The sequence below is a fragment of the Silene latifolia genome, chromosome X (assembly GCF_048544455.1).
Source record: "Silene latifolia isolate original U9 population chromosome X, ASM4854445v1, whole genome shotgun sequence".
NCBI classification, from domain to species: domain Eukaryota; kingdom Viridiplantae; phylum Streptophyta; class Magnoliopsida; order Caryophyllales; family Caryophyllaceae; genus Silene; species Silene latifolia.
Genome location: NC_133537.1, coordinates 6453728 through 6474706, shown reverse-complemented (window position 1 = coordinate 6474706; position 20979 = coordinate 6453728). Strand labels below are relative to the sequence as shown.

At 40.9% G+C, this 20979-nt stretch overlaps 1 protein-coding gene across 3 annotated transcripts; it reads right to left on the bottom strand.

Moving 5' to 3' along the window:
* Positions 1–5660: 5660 nt before the first annotated feature.
* On the bottom strand, positions 5661–10778 carry LOC141622568 (uncharacterized). Of its 3 annotated transcripts, XM_074438598.1 has the most exons (8): positions 10737–10771; positions 10593–10653; positions 9130–9254; positions 7459–8671; positions 7260–7337; positions 7017–7145; positions 6649–6833; positions 5661–6144 (listed from the first exon to the last, which is right to left on the bottom strand). In XM_074438598.1, the coding sequence occupies exons 3-8, from the start codon at positions 9250–9252 to the stop codon at positions 5860–5862; spliced, it is 2013 nt and encodes a 670-aa protein (XP_074294699.1). In that variant the 5' UTR covers positions 9253–9254; positions 10593–10653; positions 10737–10771; the 3' UTR covers positions 5661–5859. The 3 variants fall into 3 exon arrangements, with proteins under 3 accessions (XP_074294699.1, XP_074294698.1, XP_074294697.1); XM_074438597.1 differs by having other exon boundaries at positions 9130–9259; positions 10593–10778; XM_074438596.1 differs by having other exon boundaries at positions 10593–10778.
* Between the last annotated feature and the right edge of the window lie 10201 nt (positions 10779–20979).

Genomic DNA, 20979 nt, shown 5'->3' with positions numbered 1-20979 from the left:
CAAAAATGAAAAACCAAACCCGGCTTACCTGACTTGGCTCAAGTAAGACGGGTTGATACTCGGTGCGCTTATGGGCACCATCACCTCTGCCCTACAATCACTCATAGTACATGCTAAAACGGCAAAAGAGGCATGGGATATCTTTACCAACACCTACGCCAACCCCTCTAGAACACACATTATGCAAGTCAAAGATAAACTCGATTTCATTGTGAAAACAACGGATCAAACCGTCTCCGATTACATGAATTCAATAAAGGTTTGTGTAGATCAATTAGCCCTTATGGGCAAACTTATTGATCCTGATGATGTCATAGCCAAAGTCTTAAAAGGCCTTGACTATGAATTATACAAACCCGTCATTCACGCAATTAGAGCTCGTGACACCCCAATAATCTTTGAAGCTTTACATGAAAAATTGCTTCAACATGAACTAATTGCAAAACACCAAATCACCAGCAACCAATTCCAACCATCCGCCAACCCCGCCTATCGCCAGAATAATCACCATTACCACCGTGGTTATTCTCGCAATCACTCCAACCCCACTTACCAACAACCCAACAACCAAAATCAACCCACAACTAACCCTAATCCCCGACCCTTCAAAGGGTGATGTCAGTGGTGTCGTCAAACAGGCCATGTGATTGCCGATTGCCCGCTATTCCGAAAGCTTTTTCCGACAATCGTGTTCTCAACACCACCCTCCAACCGCCAGAACCAGAAACCACCACAGGCAGACTCCACCACCTATGGTGCACCATCTCCAAACCCCAACTTCCTACTGGATATTGGTGCTACCAATCATATTACCCATGATCTGGACACCTTGGCTTTTCATTCCCCTTACACTGGCCTGGACGAACTCATAATCGGCGATGGATCTGCTCTCCCCATTGCCAACATAGGTTCATTCACTCTCCGATCTCTTAAATTTAATAATGTATTGCATGTTCCAACAATCTCTCGTAATATTCTGTCAATTTCTCAATTGTGTAAAGATAATAATGCGTTTTATCATTTACTCACCTGATTCTTTCTTTTTAAAGGCGATGCCAATGGGGAGAATTATGCTCCAGGGCCGTGTTAACCAAGGAATTTATGAGTGGTGTCCCCAACCAACTGTTCACGCCGCTGTCAAAGGAACCGCTCCACTATCCTGGCATCATAAGTTAGGACACCCATCTTATGATGTAATTAAGATTATCAATAAAAGTTTATCTTCATAAATATTGGACTATGGAAACTGTAATTCTTGGTGTGTTGCTAAGAGCAAAAAGCTCCCTTTTTCTATTTCTTCCCTAAAGTCCAACGCACCACTTGATTTATTATTCTCAGACCTATGGACCAGTCTGGTCCTATCCCGAGACCATTACAAATACTACGTTGTATTTGTAGACCACTTTAGCAAATACGTTTGGTTGTATCCATTAAAAGATTTAAAACGCAAATCCGACACCACCCAAATATTTATTCAATTCAAGGCACTAGTGGAAAAATATTTCCACAAACCAATTCGACATTTTTTCTCCGATAATGGAGGTGAATACATTAAGTTAAATAAAACGCTCCTTGACAATGGCATCTCCCACTCTACCTCACCTCCTCACACTCCGGAACACAATGGATATGCCGAAAGGCGACACCGTCACATTGTAGAAACGGGTCTAGCCCTACTAAATCATGCCAACCTTCCAACTACTTATTGGCCATTCTCATTTAGTACGGCCACTTATCTCATAAATCGTCTCCCTACCAAAACCTTAAATGGTAACTCTCATATTTTGTACTATATAACAAACAACCCGATTACACAAAGTTTCATACTTTTGGATGTTTGTGCTATCCTTGGTTAAGACCTTACACTAAGCACAAATTAGAAGACCGTTCTATTCCGTGTATTTTCGTTGGCTACTCAACCACTCAAAGCGCATACCATTGTCTTGACCCGAGAACACATCGTATCTATACTTCAAGACATGTAAAGTTTGTTGATGACGAGTATCCATTTCGTCAAAATACAGTGCCATCACCATGCTCTTCGACACATACTGACCCAAATGATTGGTGCACCATCTCCATACCTATCCTACCCCCCGCTACCACTGTCGAGCCACCACCCTCGACCCCATCAGTCACTATACCACCTCGTCCCAAACAACCCATCACCATTGTCTACTCCCGTCGAAACCCTTCTCAAACACTACAACCCTCCACCTCTCTATCTCCCTCTCAACCCTCGGATCCGACTCCCTTAGACCCCACTATTCATCTGACCACTCCATCCACCTCTTCCACCACCTCAACTAACACCACTCCTACCCCAAACCAGCCACCCCCGTCGTCTCCTCCACCCCGGACTCGACCCCACTCCGTTGCTCAACTACCTAAAAAAACAGTCACAACCACGACTCAACAACAACATTCGAAAACCCAACCCCAAATACGCTAATCTAGCTAACGTTAACCCGTCTCCTGACAACCTATCCAACACCATCAAACAGGCCCTAATACTTCCTCACTGGCACAATGCAATGCAAGATGAGTACGACGCTCTTGAGCGAAATCATACATGGTCTCTCGTTCCTCATTCATAATCTCAAAATGTCATTGGTTGTAAATGGGTATTTCGAAACAAATATAACCCGGATGGAACCCTCAAACAACACAAGGCTCGCCTTGTGGCCAAAGGCTTCCATCAACGCCCGGGTATTGACTATACCGAAACCTTTAGTCCCGTTATAAAACCAACTACTCTTCGTCTAATTTTATCTCTAGCCGTAACAAAATCGTGGTCTCTCCGTCAATTGGATGTTAACAATGCCTTTCTCCAAGGCCACTTAATTGATAATGTCTTTATGACTCAACCACCCGGCTTTGTTGATCAAACAAAACCCGACCATGTTTGTAAACACAATAAAGCGATATATGGACTAAAACAAACACCTCGAGCTTGGTGCACCGAATTAAAAAACCATCTAATAACTCAAAATTTTAAACAATCTATCTCGGATTCATCATTATTTATTTTACAAACCAAAACCACTTGTATTTATATGCTAATTTACGTTGATGATATTATCATCATCGGACCAGATCCATCACACCTACAAGAATTCATTACGACACTATCTAAACGATTTTCCCTAAAAGATCTTGGACCACTCTCGTGCTTTCTGGGCATAGAAGTTACACCAAATGAACTCGGTCTACATTTAAACCAATCTAAATATATTCACGACCTACTCACCGAATACAACATGATAGACGCCAAGCCAAATACTACTCCTATGGCTGCCTCTCCACCACTCAAGTGTGACGATCATCGACCCGTTCATGATCAATCGAGTTATCGTGCCATAGTTGGAAGCTTACAATATCTATCTCACCTTTATGTCTTCATGTATTCTGTGACGCTCACCACCCACTTGATTTATTATTCTCAGACCTATGGACCAGTCCGGTCCTATCCCGAGACCATTACAAATACTACGTTGTATTTGTAGACCACTTACGTGTGGTTGTATCCGTTAAAACGCAAATCCGACACCTCCCAAATATTTATTCAATTCAAGGCACTAGTGGAAAAATATTTCCATAAACCAATTCGACAATTTTTCTCCACCACTCAAGCGTGACGATCATCAACTCGTTATGATCAATCGAGTTATCGTGCCATAGTTGGAAGCTTACAATATCTATCTCTAACTAGGCCCGACATTGCCTTTGCTATAAACCGTCTAGCTCAATTTCTTCATCATCCTACCACTACTCACTGGACTGCTTTAAAACGTCTCCTTCGCTACTTGCAAGGAACTCAAACCTTTGGCATACAATTGTATCGCCACTCACCTCTATGTCTTCATGCATTCTGTGACGCTGACCACCCAGGTGACAAAGACAACTACATCTGGACAACCGGCTACATCATTTACCTAGGTCACAATCCTATCTCCCGGTCCTCCAAAAAACAACGAGGTCTAGCACTATCCACCACCGAAGCAGAATTTCGTGGCATTGCCTCCGTCACCACTGAAACAATTTGGCTCCGCAATCTTCTTACCGAGCTCTGCATCACGGTCACAAAATCACCAGCCATTTACTGTGACAACATTTCAGCCACACTCTACGCCAAGAACCCAGTTTTTCATTCCCGAATGAAACACATGGCTCTCTCCTTCCACTTCGTCAAAGAACAGCTTCAACTCGGCCAAATTCGCATTCAACACGTCGCCAGCAAGGATCAACTAGCTGACATACTAACCAAGCCGCTGCACAAAACTTCATACCATGACCTACGAACCAAGATTGGTCTCCCCCATCGGACGTCCATCTTGCGGGGACGTATTAACCATATCAAAACAAATCAAAAAGATCTCACCATTATTGCCAGCCAAGTCAAGTATCAATCATCCCGTCAATCTCCTCCTCAAATCAAGGGAAAATAATCTTGTTCATACTGCAAATATAGGAACTTTATATTTGTATAGTATTGTAATTATAGCAATGATTGTAGCTGTCCCTAGCACTATAAATATGTACCTCTTTTCATGAGTAATTATCATCCAAAATATTCCTGTATCTCTTCTTATAAAGATTGTGATCAACTTGTGAACACTAAGGGTCCGTTTGGATTGAAGGAATTGGAGAGAAGGGGAGGGGAGGGAAAGGGAGAGATTTAATTTCCTTTGTTTGGATAAAAAATATGGGAGAAAGGAAATGGAAGGGGAGAGAAATGAGAGGACTTATTTTCCTTCGTATAAAACAAACTATAATCTTTCCAAGGGTGGCAAGATTTGGAAAGAAAACATTATTTGGACTCTAATTATACCACTAGCATCCTTCAATCCCCCATCCATTTTTCATCTCCCTCCTTCCTCCCCTTCCATTTCCCTTCATAATTTTTGTTATCCAAACACCCACATCCCATTTGCCCTCCCCTTCTCTCCCCTCTCTTCACCTCCCCTCACTCCCCCTCCCCTCCCCTTCCCTCCTAAAATTGTATCCAAACGGACCCTAAATGACTGAATTGTGATACTCTCTGTCTTGCTCAATTAGTGGGAGTCGAGTCGAGACCAACAAACTGTGTCCGAGGGTATGGCTTTGATTTGGTTGATTCGGGTTTGTAAACGTATTCAAGGTTCCATTCGGTTCTATGTGGAACATCATGTCAACTTCTTACTTTCTTAGGGTTGGGTTGATTTTGCTAATAAACTTTGCCAAAGTATGAACTTGACACATTCAAACCATTGTAAATTTGTGATCAATGCTGGTATACACTCATGTTTCACTTTGCAGCACCATATACTCTGATTTCTCTGACCAGACGATTCCGTTCCATCTACAAAAATGTTAAAATGTATCGGTGTCCATCTCAGTTGGTTAACCTGCTAGAATTAGGTTGATCAATATGGCAGGTCACCTTCAGGAAGGACAAGGACCCAATCATTTTATTCGACTCACAGACCGACTTCTAATTCGGGATTTTTACATTATCTTGCTCCCTATCTCGTTTCATGTCGGTAATAAAGGACTAATCATGTACTCCGTATTAATCCGTCCAAAATCTTTTGGCACGTCTCACCATTTCACACACAGAATTCCTACAGATATAACTATATAAGTCATACGACTTAATAAGATGCTCAGGACATGAACGATAACACAAATGTCTTGAAATTTCTTAGATAACTTAAATTTAAAGATGATAGTATACTACAGCGCGTCTTCACTAAGTTTCATCTAATTACATTCTACGAATAATTAGCAATAAGATAATTCGCCTACATCAAGATACCAAGTTCTGAAAGTCACTGGTAGAACAAGGTTTACAGAAGTTAATTTAAGTGCCTAGGTTAATCAAGGCATAAGAGGCATCCAATCGTGGCTAAGATAGTCAATCTGAACATTGCATGTGTTTTCCAATCTGTCTTCGAGAGTGAAACTACATTGATTGCCAGGTCCAATGTAGTTAGCTTTCATAAATGATTTCCACCCGCTTGCCAGAACCTGCAACCCATATGGGCGGTGGTACATAACAGGCCAAAGTCGCTTATGAGGATCCCGAAGAAACACTAGCTGCTGATTAAACTTCGTAGTTGATTTAGTTGTCACTAAAGCCGCAGGTAATGGCTCAGGCAGCTCCTGCATTTAGCATATCAGAAAAGAGAACAAATTAAAGATTTTGTATAGAACAGGTGGGGGAAAAAATGGTTTTTGTAGGGAACTTGTTGAAATGTTCCCGTGAAGGTGAGATAATTTAAGTATACTGGACATATAAGTAACAAGGTATACGGCACAATGGATAATGTCATTTCAAATGTTTCAGAATAGTACAACAACACTACACTATTCTCTTGAAGGCTCTTACTGACAGTACACCACGGCGTGGCAAGTGGAATGTACGCCATCTTACTTTGCTGTTGAAAACACACAAAAAAAGACTTTCTGGCTAATATAGTATGGAGATTGCACCGGGAATTGTATGGCCGATGCTATCTCTTATTGTAAGAACTGCAGAAATGGTAGTGTTTTGGCTCCGATCGGAAATGAAATAAAAAATTTATGGTGCAATGACAAGTTGGCAAAAATTATAACAGAATCAGAATCATAATAATGGCAATAGGGGTTGTCGGGAAAAAAACATACGAGGTAATCTTGGCTGTCTGAGCATATAACTTTGACAGCAGTTGCAGATGCACGACATTCTACTGGTTCTAACTTGACAATTTTGTTCACATTCTCTTCAATTTTCACTGTGTTCTTGGTCGCATGCCCACAAAGGTCTTGTTTGAACTCGATGGATTCTTGCTTGATGTGTTTCATACTTTTGCCTAATCATAATAGAACATAATCAGCCTACGATATTTGAAACAATTTTGTTATTATTTTCCTGGCTTATTTGCTTTGATTTGCTAGTAAGCTACCCATCATTGGCACATAAGAATTACATAAGTTTTTGTTTTCTTGTCTCATCTAAGTCGCGCAAAGACAATAGGAAAAAAACAAGTAGCTACCTTCAAGATCTCCGTAATTCTGCTCACGGACATAAGAACTAGCACCAAGAAAACTTTGATCCTTTGCATGACCACAGACTTTTTGTTGGTACGACCTAGTTTTCCGATTGTTTAGCATCAAATTCTGACCTGCACCAGATAACTAATTCAACATATAGCAACTTGCATAAATGGAAGCTACTTAGAAACTACTTCAAGACCAATAGTACAATTAAAAGATACAGAAAAGTGGATTACAAGAACCTGAAACAGCTGACAATTCAGCGGTTTCCGGAAGTATAAAGTTCAAAGGCATGATTGTGTCAGCAGACAAGTCGACATCTGAGAGAGACAGCAAGAAGGAAGATAAACAACAGTCGAAAGTTACAAAATGACAGGAATATGCAAATCTTCTTGAGAATACTTATTAGAATAAGTGTATAAATAAAGTTCATGAACTAACCTGACGCTTCTATTTTGGTTTTTCTTTCTGTGACTTGGCAGCGCGGAAAATTGATCAAAGTAGCTTCACTCTCAGCATTCTGATAGTGGTCAGGCTCTTGACACTGTAGATTTTCATGAAGTTGACATTTATTACTTGCATTTGCATATTCATTTTCAGGCATCTCAAAGGTAGACTTATTAACTATATAGTCTTTCACGTCGTCTCTGGTAATGGTTGTCTTTTTGTCTGCAATCTCAGTGACAGTATTCTCAGATGTGCCTGATCCTAGCAGGAGGGGTTCAGCGCTTCTACCAGCACCAGCTTCATTTTCAGGTAAGTCATAAACGGGAAAATCTAGTTGATAGTTTGTTTCATCTTCCTTGTCAATTGTTGATAACTTGCCAGACATCTCGAAGACTGACAGATCAAATAGACACTTCCGATCATCTTCTGCGGTAAAATTTTCGTCTCGGGTAGTCATGAAGCAAGGCTCCACGAGACTCTCATCTAGCTGGACCACATTGGGCCTACTTTTGTCTCGGTTAGTCATGGTACATGGGTCCACTAGAGCTTCGGGGACTGGAACCATTGTAGGCCTCTTTTTTTCTCCGTTAACCATAGAACATGACTCGATATGAGTCTCAGCCACTGAGATCCCATTGAGCATATTCTTGTCTCTGTTAGTCCTGAAGTTCGACTCCATTACAGGTTCAGGGACGCTTGACTCCATTACAGGTTCAGGGAAGCTCGACTCCCCCATAGGTTCAGAGATCGGAAACACTGCGGGCCTGTCTTTCACAACATGAACATTTTTGGGCCTTGGGGTGACATCCATGTTTGGTCCAGGAAAAGCATAAGAGCTCTTATGCCTTTTTGGAGCTGATTCTTCATGGAAGGATTGTTCATCGAAGGATTGGGAAGGGCGTTTCTTAGAAAGAGAAGTTTTAGTAGCTTCAGTTCTATTGTTGTTCATCCCAGTGACCTTCTTTTGACACCCACTTTTACCATAAATTTCAACAAGAAAACGTGAGTTACCGACATGACAAAACACCAGCAAATCACCCCTCTCAATGTTGTGATCTAAGGCAAAGTTACGCCAGCCTTTTTGAAAGGCAAGAGCGCCTTCCACATCAGACATTAGGACATCCCAAGTTCGCCTGTTAGAATCCTCAAGGGTCATCTTTCTTCCTTCCAATGACTTGAGTTTTTTTGCGAATATAGGAGGCAAAACCTGAAATCAGATATACGAGTATTTAATCTAATACTATGAATTTACTGTTGCAATATATACATGATGCAGTAAAAGTATGAACATGAATTTGTACAGCCTGGTGCTACAAAAATATGTGCCGGCATACTATTAACATATACGCCCTCCGTCTCAAGCACTTGTTACAATTGATTGGGACCAAGGGAGTATTTATTACATTAATAAAATATAAAGGGCTGAGAAATTAACATAATACATCACGGTAATAGATAGTATTGTGGTACTGAAACAAACCCAGTGGGTCTGATTCATAAGTATATACTCTGTATGAAAGTGTATATTGTCTAAATGTAGCCAATAGTATCCTAAATGACCGTATAATGACAAAGTTCATGCATCCTTCGAACCAGATAATAACTAAAGAAAGCTGAGTAATATTAGTACTAAAAGGGGAAAAACTAGGCTTTAAACGATCATACCAGGAGTTTATCGAACGTCTCAGCAAACATGATTTTGAAAAATGAACAAATATCGTGTTTATTCCTATGCATTAGGAAACAGTTTCGGCAGCAAGTAGAACAAGCATCCCCCTTGGAGTACATCTCTGCCCTTGTAAGAAGTTAGTTTACATCAGCAAGGGAATCAAGCTTGCTAAAATATTACAGACAGGGTTAGGTCACAGATACAACTATACAAGATACTCCCTTTTCTCAATCATCTATTTGCGTTTGAGTAATTATCCCTCGCAGAGAATAAAAAAGTTAAACAAATAAACGATTAGGATGTGAATGGAGTACTATATGGCAGCTATACCAACATATAGTCATATACAGTACCAGGTAGCAGAAAGCTCAAAGCTTGTCTACATTCTGCATGCTTTAGGACTTCCAAACACGATACAAACAGATAATGTATCAGAATCCCCGTCAAATTGTTGGAAAATTATACGAGTATTGTGTCAAATTGAAGTATCAAGTCCTATTAATTTAACATATACTACTACAAAATGATCATTTGTATAAGATTACATGGAACATTGTCAAAAACTCAGTACAACACAGTATAATCATACAACAGTCATGAGAATGACAGAATGAAATACTGAAATAGGTTGGTTTTCGCCTCAAATCGACTTTCACCACTCGTAATCAAAACAAGAAAAACCCGTCATGGATCTGTCCATTCTCAAGGTCAAAATGTAAAACTTTCTTAACCCTATGAATTCAACATCAAGTTACAATCAACTAAAAAAATTCCCTTCCACCAAAAAGAAGAAACGAATTTCCCCCCAAAAAAGGCATAAATTACCATTGATTTGTTCTAAGAAAAACCCTATTTACCACAATTACCAACAGTTATAACTTACAAGTTCTTCAGTATAATTCAAGTTACACGTCCTTAATTTAAAGGTGACCTTTGATTTTAATTACTCCCTCCTATTCCCGATAACCTTCTCTATTCATTGGTGGCACGAGAATTAAGGGTGTTTGAATTAAATAAGTTAAAGTATTGTGGTGGGGTGAGATAATTGGAAAGAGAGAAGGTATTGTGGGGTATTATTGTGGGGTGAGGTGATTAAAATAAGTATTGTTGTGGGGTAAGATGATTAAAATAAGATAAAGTATGTGTATTGTGGGGTATTGTTGTGAGGTAAAGTGATTAAAATAAGTATAAAACTTTACTAAATAAGGAAAGAGGGAAGGTATTGTGAATAGATGGAAAAGGAAAGAGGGAAGATTATGTAGAATAGGAGGGAGTAGAAGATACCATACTTTTCAACAACATGAACCAACAAAAAAAATCAAACAAAGTAGCTGTAAAAAGTGCATAATTCACACACATTGAAGCACAGGACAAACATGATTATTGTAAAACCATAAGAACATACTATTAAAAAAAAAAAAAAAAAAAAAAAATAAAAAGAGAGAAGAGAGAAATTTACCTTACAAGGTAAAAAATGAACAGTGAAGTAAGAAAGTGATGTTCGGAAATCGGAACAAATGCTGAAATGCAGATGAAAAGAATTTTGTTTCTATTATTGGAAATTTTTCAACTAAACTAGTACCATGCGTTTAAGTTACTGTACCTGTGTTTCATTTTTCAGGCATGACTTGTTTGCTGGAGTAAATAAGCCATAAATTTACCGGCTAGCCTCTTTTAAGACCGAGATATCCGTTGGGTATCCAAAACCCGATTTGTAAATATCGTCGACGTTTTAGTAAATATCGTCGACGTTTTCATTCCAAAAGACGATAATACCCTTTGCATAATTACACTATTTTCTCTTTCTAAACAATTTTCTCTCAAATTCTACTAAAAACCAACTACATTTCGATCTCTCATTGCATTAAACCAATTAAAAGATGTTAGAAATTAACGCACATCGACTAGAAAACTTAAATAAATTCAAAAATTCGGCAAATAAACGTATTAAACACGGTTTTTTTTTAAAAAAAATGAACCAGTTCATGGACTAAATGTTGAGATTCAACAATCGACCATGGACCAAACGTTGAAAACCAACGTTTGCCATGGTCCGAACGTGGAAAACCAACGTTGGTCGTGGTCCAAACGTGGGAAATCAACGTTGGCCGTGGTCCAAACGTGGGAAACCAACATTGGCCGTGGTCCAAACATTGGAATCCCAAGTTTGGCCACGGATAATTTTTTTTTTTTTTTTTTATCCAACGTTTGGACCATGGCAAACGTGGAAATCCATGGTTTGGTCCATGGCAAACGTTGATTTCCACCGTTTGGACCATGGTCTGAACGTTGGTTTCCAACTTTTGGCCATGGTTCATCTTTCGAGGGACAATTTTCAGAATTACGCAAATAATTCAAAAATTCGCTACTACTAAGTTAATACGTCAAGTAATTCAACTATCGAATAGATTGAACGATGTGCAAAAAAAAAATTGAAAATTAAGCAAATATTGAATTGATTAAGTTGTTTACGTACCGTTGAATCGAGATCCGACATATTGTTAATTGTTGTTGTTGTTTTTTGTTTTTAATTTAGTTGAGTTTGAGAGAAATTTTTTTAGAGAGAGAAAGTCAAAAGGGCAGTCATCGTCTTTTTTATGAAAAACGTCGTCGATATAAATCAGCCCTCAAATAGAAGAGAGAATAAATGAATGAATAAGGAGGAGTATTTTTATGCAAATCTCCCTTACTACTAAGAGAATAAAAACTTTTAGTAGTTTTCCCGCCAATGCTACAAACTTGAAAATGGACCACATCTTTCGATGACAAACTAGGTAATTATTGGGCTATAAAAATTTATTGTGCTCAAATCTCTTAAATCTCTTCTATTCTATCTATTCTATTCTAACTCATATTCGAGTAATGAGTTATAATAATGAATGAGAGGGACCCCACTGTTAAATTCAGAGCGGATTCTCTATCCCATTTTATATACTATTTTGTGCCCCATTATTTCTCCTAATGATACATTAGCATTTTAAGATATAATATTACCATTTTTTTATTATTTCAAGGGTGATGGGTCAAAATCTTAAGGGGATGAAGTCATGAAACACAAGATGAGACATAAAAGTGGGACAGATGATCTCGGCGATCTCTACTCCCAAAGGAGTTAATTGGCTAAAATATATATTTTTTATTCTAACTAATATTCTTACTAATTAATGAAAGTGGATCCACTGTTAATTGGTTCCATTAATTTACTAACACTAATTGGCAAGTATATACCGTATATACATTATACTCAAATAATTTACACAATATTCATCATCCCTACCGAAATTATCTCATAGATAACTTACACTCTTAATAATATAACTCCAAATTGTTAATTAGTATAATATTTTATAAAATATTTATACAAATAATTTTATTGAGAGTCTCTTTAGAAACCAAACCTAAAAATTACCGTGCTGTATCACGGGAGGTACACTAGTTGAATAATATTAGACTTGTTTTAATCCTAGGTCGGATATAACGGTCTCGATCTCTTGTAACAAATATCGGTTTTAAGTAAAATTCCCTTCTTAATTTGAACAGAAGAGATAAACTTTATACTACTCCGAAAAGAGTATACATTTATCCTGTCTATTTTATTATAACATGTTTTAAGTTTACAAAAAAAAAAAAATTGTTTAAGAAAGAGATTTTCATTTCACATTTAAATACCAACAACAAGTATCAATGTAATAACAAAAAAATCGTCCCTAATACTCCACTCAGCCCTTCTATTTTGGACATGAAATAAGGAAGTGAATTTGGACACAAAAAACACACGGTCTCACATACAATTGAATTTAGACCACACAAAACACACAATTCCACATGCAATAAATGAAATACGGAAAAAAATCCGACCTACCCAAAAAGGAAAAGGGAAGAAATGAGCGAATAGGAGGGGTACAAGCTTACTTGTAATTAAAAAGCCACCCTCTCCCTCTTCTCTCTGAAAAAATCCTAGCCGCCATCCATCAAATTCGGGGCTTCCATCGATAATTAGTCGATGGTAAGCCCCAAAACTGTTTCCTCCTTCAATTAATAGTATGCGTTTTTGTCATCTAATCAATAAAAGTCTCTCTTTTGGGAGAATTGTTTTTCAGTTTTTTCCGTCCTTTATTTCGAGGGTCTTCCAGTTAATCCTGAATTTAGTTTCAATCAAAATATAGACAAGAGTAATTCGTTGATGGTTCGTCGCACATTACTTCAATGGATACAAGTTATTTGTCAAGCATCTATGGAATTAGTAAGAGGTATTTTTTCTTTTACAATTTATCATAGATCCCCTCATCAAAAGCTGCATGAAGATAGTTATACGAGGCCGAGCCGAATTGCCAGATCATGGTTTGAGATCCCTAATTTACAAGAAATTTATTTTTCTTTTGTTTCTAATAAATTCGTTTTCGATTTACTCATTCTTTGTAAGTGTCGTATGCATGGGCGGATCTAGGGAGGGGCCCGGGTGGGCACGTGCCCACCATGAATTTTTCGGGATAAATTTTTTTTAAGTAACATAAATGATCAATGGGTTTATGTGGTTCAGTTGGTAATCTCTTTAGTTAACCCTTGAAAGGTCATAGGTTCGATTCTTGGTGCCCTAGATTTTTATTAAATAATTTTTTGTTAAACTGTGTAATGATCTCAAGGCCCATCTCGTTAGTAAGCTACAATTTATATGTAAAAAATAATCCTCCCAGGGTTTGAACCCTTGACCTCAAGGTTACATTCCACCTTCTCTACCATTGAACCACTTATGTTTAGTGTTTATTTAAATATTAGAATATAATATATCTTATCATTGGAGATATTATTTATTTTTATTTACAAAGTACATTTATTTCAAATTTAAATATTTCAGAAGAAAGTTCAAAATAAAATACTAATTTTTAAACTAAAAAAATTATTAAAATTAGTTATTTTTCTATTTTTTGGGAGGAAAAAAAATCCGTAATAAAAAATGCGGTTTAAAATAAAAAATAATGTATCGGAAAAAATTTTGTGCCCCTCTTTCGATAAATTCCTGCGTCCGCCCCTGGTCGTATGACGTTCTATTAATGAAATTGTTCTTCTATTTCAAAAAAAAAAAAATCAATTAGACTCTCTTAAAACGGATATATCGTTTTAGGATTAAAACAAGTTAAATAACATCACACTCAGATCTCTATACATTTTACTTTTGTCTCATTTATACAAGTTTTTAAAATAAAAGGTCTGAAATCTACTGTAACAAGTCAGCATCATAAGATTATAAGAGTACATAGTTGTTTTCCAGTATCCTACCTTCTTTTACACTGTTGTGCTTAGCAAGTACGAGTAGAGTGTTTTAGAAAATGAGACTTTTGTCTGTAAGTAGGTCTGTAGGTGTACCGTGTACTATACTGCAGTATTAGGTAGTAGACTACTATGCTCGGCTTGACCAACAATATAAATCCATTTGGTTAGACTAAGGATAAGAAGATTGACAGTTTTGAGATAAGATTTTGTTAAGTTTTAAGACAAGATTCACTTAAGACTACTACTCCCTCTTATTTTCTACTCCCTCCGTTCAACTCCACGTCGCATGTTTACTTTTTGCACGGGTATTAAGGAGCGGATTAAAAAAATTATAAAAAGTACATAGAGAAAGAGAATAATTGGGTTAAAAATGTTAAAAAAATATAAAGGTGGGGTTTTATGGTGATTAGTGTGGGGTATGGATGACATTTTTTGTAAATATGGAGTGTGAATAAGGATAGAATGGTCATTTTCTTGGCCTAAAAAGGAAACATGTAAAGTGGAGCTGAATGGACGAAAAAGGAATACATGTAAAGTGGAGTTGAATGGAGGGAGTATCTTCTTTCACATTGCTTTTAGACAAATATTTAGTGAAATGATAGTATGTGGAGGAAAATGAAAGTAAGAGAGAAAACGTGGGGTTACATGTAATATTAACCACAAATTGATAGACAAATAAGGAAAGCGGAAGATCATTGTGACTTACCGGTTAAGGAAATATGGAAGATGTTAGTGAATAAGAGGGATCAATAATCTACCGTAATCTTGATAAAGTCTCAAGTTGAGTCTTGGAAATTCAAGGCTCTACTTAAGAATTTGGGTGAGTCTCGATCCCACCTTAAAAGAAAATTAATCAATGAGTAAAGTGGAAAAATAGAGTCTGACTGATAATATATAAAGTCTGAGGTGGGTATGAACAATAAAGAAATAATAAAAGTTAATAAAAAACTGACGTGCCAGAGTCTTAAGACTTTGGAGAGTCTTACTGATAATCTCACTCTAATCTAGCTCAATCCGCATATTATGCCTCATCTCCGTTTTTAAAATATCCTAATCATAAAACTAGGTTTATACTTTATAGGTTAGGCTAAGTAGGCCTAGGTATTGAATAAAGACGAAAAATAATTAAAAATAAAAATAAATCAAATTAGAAATCTAGCCCAAATTGAGTGGATAGCGTTCCACCCGTTCCAAAATGGAACGCCTAGACCTCAAAGTGGAACTACTAAGAAAAATCACGTGCTAAGCTTACATGAGCAAAAAAAAAAAATTAACACATGGCAATCTTTAATTGGCAGACAAGATTTTCTTAAACTTAGGAAAGTTTGTTTGATTTGAAAATGATTATTAACTTAATTTTACCTATTTACAAAATTTAAAAAATATTACTCCCTCCTATTCATTCATTTTGTCCCTCTTTCCTTATCGAAGCTAGTCAGATTTTTGTCCCTCTTTCCTTTTTTGGTAACTTTTGTGTGGTCCAAATTTAATTACATGTGGGGTAGAGTGGAATAAAGTGTTTTGTATGGTCCAAAATCATTTTCTTAATTCTTGTGCAAAATAGAAGGGGGACAAAATGAATGAATAGGAGGGAGTACATTATTCAGGATTTTTTTTTCCTCCACTAAAAATAGAGATCATATTTAGTAAATTTTGGAGGTAATTTTAATTCTATGATTTCCTTTTAATTTTTTCTATGCATATAGAAGTGGGCAAGTGATGTATATTTGTCCCGTTTTACTCGTAAATATATTTATAACTGTTCCGGGCGTAATTCCAGAGCAAGTATCGTTACCACCCGTGGCTCGTAGAATAATGTCTTGAGTTGAACCCTTCTTGCCTTTATCGTTCCTCTCGGCCTCTCCTGCAACAATGAACGAACTGAGGGCTTGGCTGTGTGCCAAGCGTACTCACTCCGACGCTCAAGTCAGTAAACTTAAAGGATTAAGTCGTGTTACTTGGTTGGGTATGTATTGTAGAGAGATAAGGAAGATATTACCATATGAATAATGTATTTAGGTTAAGTTGTGAGATCCTTTCCTCAATGAAGGTTGAGGAGTATTTATAGGCTTTCACCTTTTGTCACGTAGTGGCCAAGTGACTAGCAGGTGGAAAGACTGATCTACCCCTCGGCCGAGGGACCTATGGTAGGCCGGCGGCCCATGTTGACTCACCGCCGAGGGGTCTTGGATATGAGTACGCGGGTATGTGTCCCGGCTGGCAGGTTGTCACGCCGAGACCCAGGCTAACAGGCCGATGGGCTGCATCGGCCAGGCTGTCTAAGTCATTGACTTGCTGTGGATATCTTTGACCTTGTTCAATATGTTGACTTGGTCAGCGGTGCAGAATATGCCCCATCAATTTGCCCCAGCGTAGTCTATGCCGTGGTATGGGCTCCGATGTACGTTTGAGCGTATATTCTGCGCAAGTAATTCCTAAAAAATGTTCTGCATCGGCTCCTTCTGCGGCGGCTTCTTTTACCTCCGCCGGTCTTTCTTGGGCCGTACCATATCCCCCCTCCACATGGATGTGTATTGGGCATCCGATGTGGAAAAAGAAAGGGACGCTGGCCGAGACCGGGGTTGGGAGTGCCGGTAGTTTTTGATTGCCCCCGGTCGGCGCTGTCTAGCTTGGTTGATCGAGTGGCCGGCGGAGAACAGATGCTTGGGAATTTGTTGAGGAAGGTGAATAGGCGGAGAGGTATGAATGGGCGTGTTGAAGACGCTTGGTCACTGTTGCATTGATTGACGTCTAACTGTTGCAACGATTGACATCCCGTGGTTGCATGTCCGACACGTGTTTGCCCGTTGATTGGATGACGCTTCATGGGCTGTTCGCTGATTGGTCCTTCTTTATGGGCTTTTCCCCTATAAATAGGGCAGTTATTCCGTGATTTTGGCCACCAATTTAATTTTCTCAAATTTTCTCCAAAATCTTCGTCTTTCTACACTTTCAAGAGCTTCCTTTTCTTCCAGTCTTCAGAGTCTTTGATCCGGCGAGTGTTTCTCTTCGAGGTAAACAGATAAATTTTTCTTTTATCTTGCTAGTAATTTGTTGTGAACATGTCTTCTGCTGATGCTGGACCTAGTAAACCTGCGTCGGGGGGCCCTAGGTCTCCTTCTCCTGAAGTTGATCCTCAAATTCTGGAGGAATGGGAGGATGATGATTCTTATGGTGATTTTGGTGATGATTTCGGTGATGATGCGGAGAGGCCTCGTCCTAGTGAGGGAGACAAGATGCGTCATGGATCACGGCGACGCCTGTAAGGTTCGCCTCGACCGTGCTTGGTCCCATAAGCTTGCCAGTTGTTCAGGCGAGAAATTTTTCGAGGGCCATTTTTTCTTTGGCAAGGGATACAATATTGTCATCCCTGAGGAGGGTCAGGCCGTCTGTTGCCCTCCACCGGGCCATACCGGTGTATATATGCGACACTTGGAGTACGGGCTCCGGTTTCCGCTGAACGAGTACGTCATGGCTATCATCAAAGCTATGAACGTCGCTGTGGCCCAATTGCATCCGTTGGCCATGAGGACGATAGTCGGCTTTGTGTGGCTTTGTCTCTTCAAGGGAGAGGCTCCAACGGTGAATTTATTCCGCCGGCTTCACCATCTCAAGCCATCAATCTCTGGCCGCGTCGGATGGTACAGTGTGCAAATGGAGCAGGGTTATGTCTCTGTTGACAAACTTTCTTCCTGCAAGGACTGGCAAGGTCGGTGGGTGTACGTTAAGGTGCCGGATGACTATCCGCTGCCCATTGCCAAAGACCGAGTTAACTTGCGGTGTGAGAGGCGAGGCGGAGCGCGACGGATGGGTCTCTCGAAAAAACTCAAGATGGATGCCGCAGGTCTCTCTTAAGGAGGATGAGAGGCTGGCGATGAGGCTCTTTGAGACGGACAAGAGTGGGGTGCCGAAAAGATGGATTCCCCCAACGCAGATCATTCTTCAGGATGAGCCGCTCTGCCATGTCGGCCTCATACCGGCCTTAGCACAGGGCGAGTGGGGTCGGTGTGAGGCCCATCACCGATGTCGCTGTTCCTGTTCTTCGAACTCCGATTTAATTCTATTTAATTCTTGCTTTGTTTCCTCTGCAGACCACTTTGGACCGGACCTGTCTGAGAACATCCTCCAGAGAATGGGGCTGCACAAAGACAAGACCGTTGCTAATCTGCATCCCAAAGCTTTAGCCCATGATCGCCGGACGTCGCCGAATGACCTCATGGATCGGCAACTGAAAAACCTGAATGCGGTGGAGGCCCAGGCGAAGGTTGTTAGTAACGTGCCGCGTCATACGCGAAAGACAAAGCCTTCGACGGTGGTGGCGTCGACATCTGCTCCACCTTCCATCCCCCCTGTTCAGAAGGAGACGGTGGAGATCGTTTACATCTCTAATGGGGATGATTCTAACGAGGAGGAGGGGTCTCCCCTTGTCCGTAAGAGAAAGCGACGGCTTTACCGGCTGCGTTGCTTCGCTGGCGATGAGGAAGTGCGCCCTTCGGCCAAGAAGGCTAAGCACTTGATCGATCTATCTGGTGGCTCGGTTTAGCTTGGTTCATCGCGCTGCGATGGCGAGCTCATCGGCACGTCTATGTAGATACCGATGCTTTTCTTTTTTTTTAGATCGGCCGCCACGATCCGCCGTTCTTCCGAAAGCGACGTGGAGGAAAAACCAGCGAGTTGATGGTCATGACGTCGCCGTTAGCTCTTCATCCCGAAGGTTTCCCCTCTCCCTGAAGGTTGGCGATCACAACGTCGCCATTAACTCTTCATCCCAGAAGGTTTCCCCCTCCCGGCTGAAGGTTGGCGATCACAACGTCGCCATTAACTCTTCATCCCGTAAGGTTTCCCTCCCGGTGAAGGTCGATCACAACGTCGCCATTAACTCTTCATCCCAGAAGGTTTCCCCCTCCCGGCTCGTAGCGGAAGGTGCGAGGTTGGTCGAGGACCTGGCGAGGTGGAACGAGCTGACCGGCGCTCGCATTATAGAGCAGGAGAAGGCCGCGGCTCAGTCCGCTCTTGAGCTTGATGTCACTAAGAAGGTGGCCGCGAAGGCGAGACTGGATCTCCTCAATGAGCAGAAGCTTAGGGGAGACGCTGAGAAAGCGCTCTTGGCTGAGAGAAAACTTAGGGAGGACGCTGACAAGGAGGTCCTTGCTGAGAGAGCCAAGGCCGAGGCTGCTGCGGCCGAAGTCGCAAAGTTGCTGGAGAAGTGTGACCTTGTTCAGAGGCACGCCGACCTTTATCTCCAGCAGAGGAACGAATTTAGGGGTAAATTTCAGATCCAGGGGAAGGTGATCCGGAGCAAGGAGGCCATCATCAGGCAAAAGGAGGATGACATTGAGATGCTCCAAACCAAAATGCTCCCTGACATGTGTTCCGAATTCCGGGATCTGGCCGAGGCAGCTGCCAGGGAAGCAATTGAGGAGCTCTTTCCTCTTGAAGGTTCCTTTCCGTGGGGCAAATATGACGAGCTGTTTGACGATAAGCTCGAAGCTAAGGAGAAAGCCGTGGAGGAGAGGGTCAAGGAGGCGGTGAGGGTGAAGATAGAGCAGGAGGCGGCCGAGGAGGCAGCAGCCCTTGCTGAGAGGGCAAAGGCGGCCAATGAGGAGGCCAAGAGAATGAGGGAAGCTGAGGCTGCCGAGGCAAAGGCTGAGGCTGCCAGGAAAGCCGCTGGGTTGCCCACCGAAGGAGACGCTGCTACCGCTGCTGATGGCGAGCAGTAACAGACATAGGGAAATGATGTCTGTACCTTTTTGCCTTTGGCTGACCCTTATGTGGACGGCCGTCGTTTGTATTTCTTGTAATTTGTTGAACATATTTAATAAGAGCTCGTTTCTTCTGCCTCTGGCTTGGCCGAGGTCTTTTCTCATCCTTGTCTGTTTTTTTTTTTATTATTATTGGGCGTCTCCTCTGTTTCCGCCTTGGCTTGGTCGAGGCGGTTTTAGAGTGCGTTTTGATCGCTTTGCGAGTATCGACTGCGCTGGTCGTGACCGTCGAGGTATTTATTTCCTGAGGGTGATTGCCATTCTTGCCAGTGTGACGGTGTCAGCCGGCGAGTGCTCCTTGTTACTGACTGCCGCTCTTGTCGGTGTGACGATGTGGTAGCGTCTATTTCTTGATAGCGTCGACGTGGCGTCTACCACTTGGAGTGATCTGCGACGGCGTCTACCTCTTGGGGTGACTAGCCGTGGCGTCTACTACTGGGGTGATCTGCGACGGCGCCTATTTCTTGGAGGACCGCCGCTCTTGTCGGTGTGACAGTGTGTGGTGCGTCTATTTCTTGATAGCGTCGGCGTGGCGTCTACCACTTGGAGTAGACTGCGACGCGTCTACCTCTTGGGGTGACTGCCGTGGCGTCTACTACTTGGGTGGTGAGCTAACGACGCGCCTATTGCTGGAGGAGATCGCCGCTCTTGTCGGTGACGATGTGGTGAGCGTCTATTTCTTGATAGCGTCTGACGTGGCGTCTACCATTTGGAGTGACTGCGACGGCGTCTACCTCTTGGGGTGACTGCCGTGGCGTCTACTACTTGGGGTGACTGCGACGGCGCCTATTTCTTGGAGGAGACTGCCGCTCT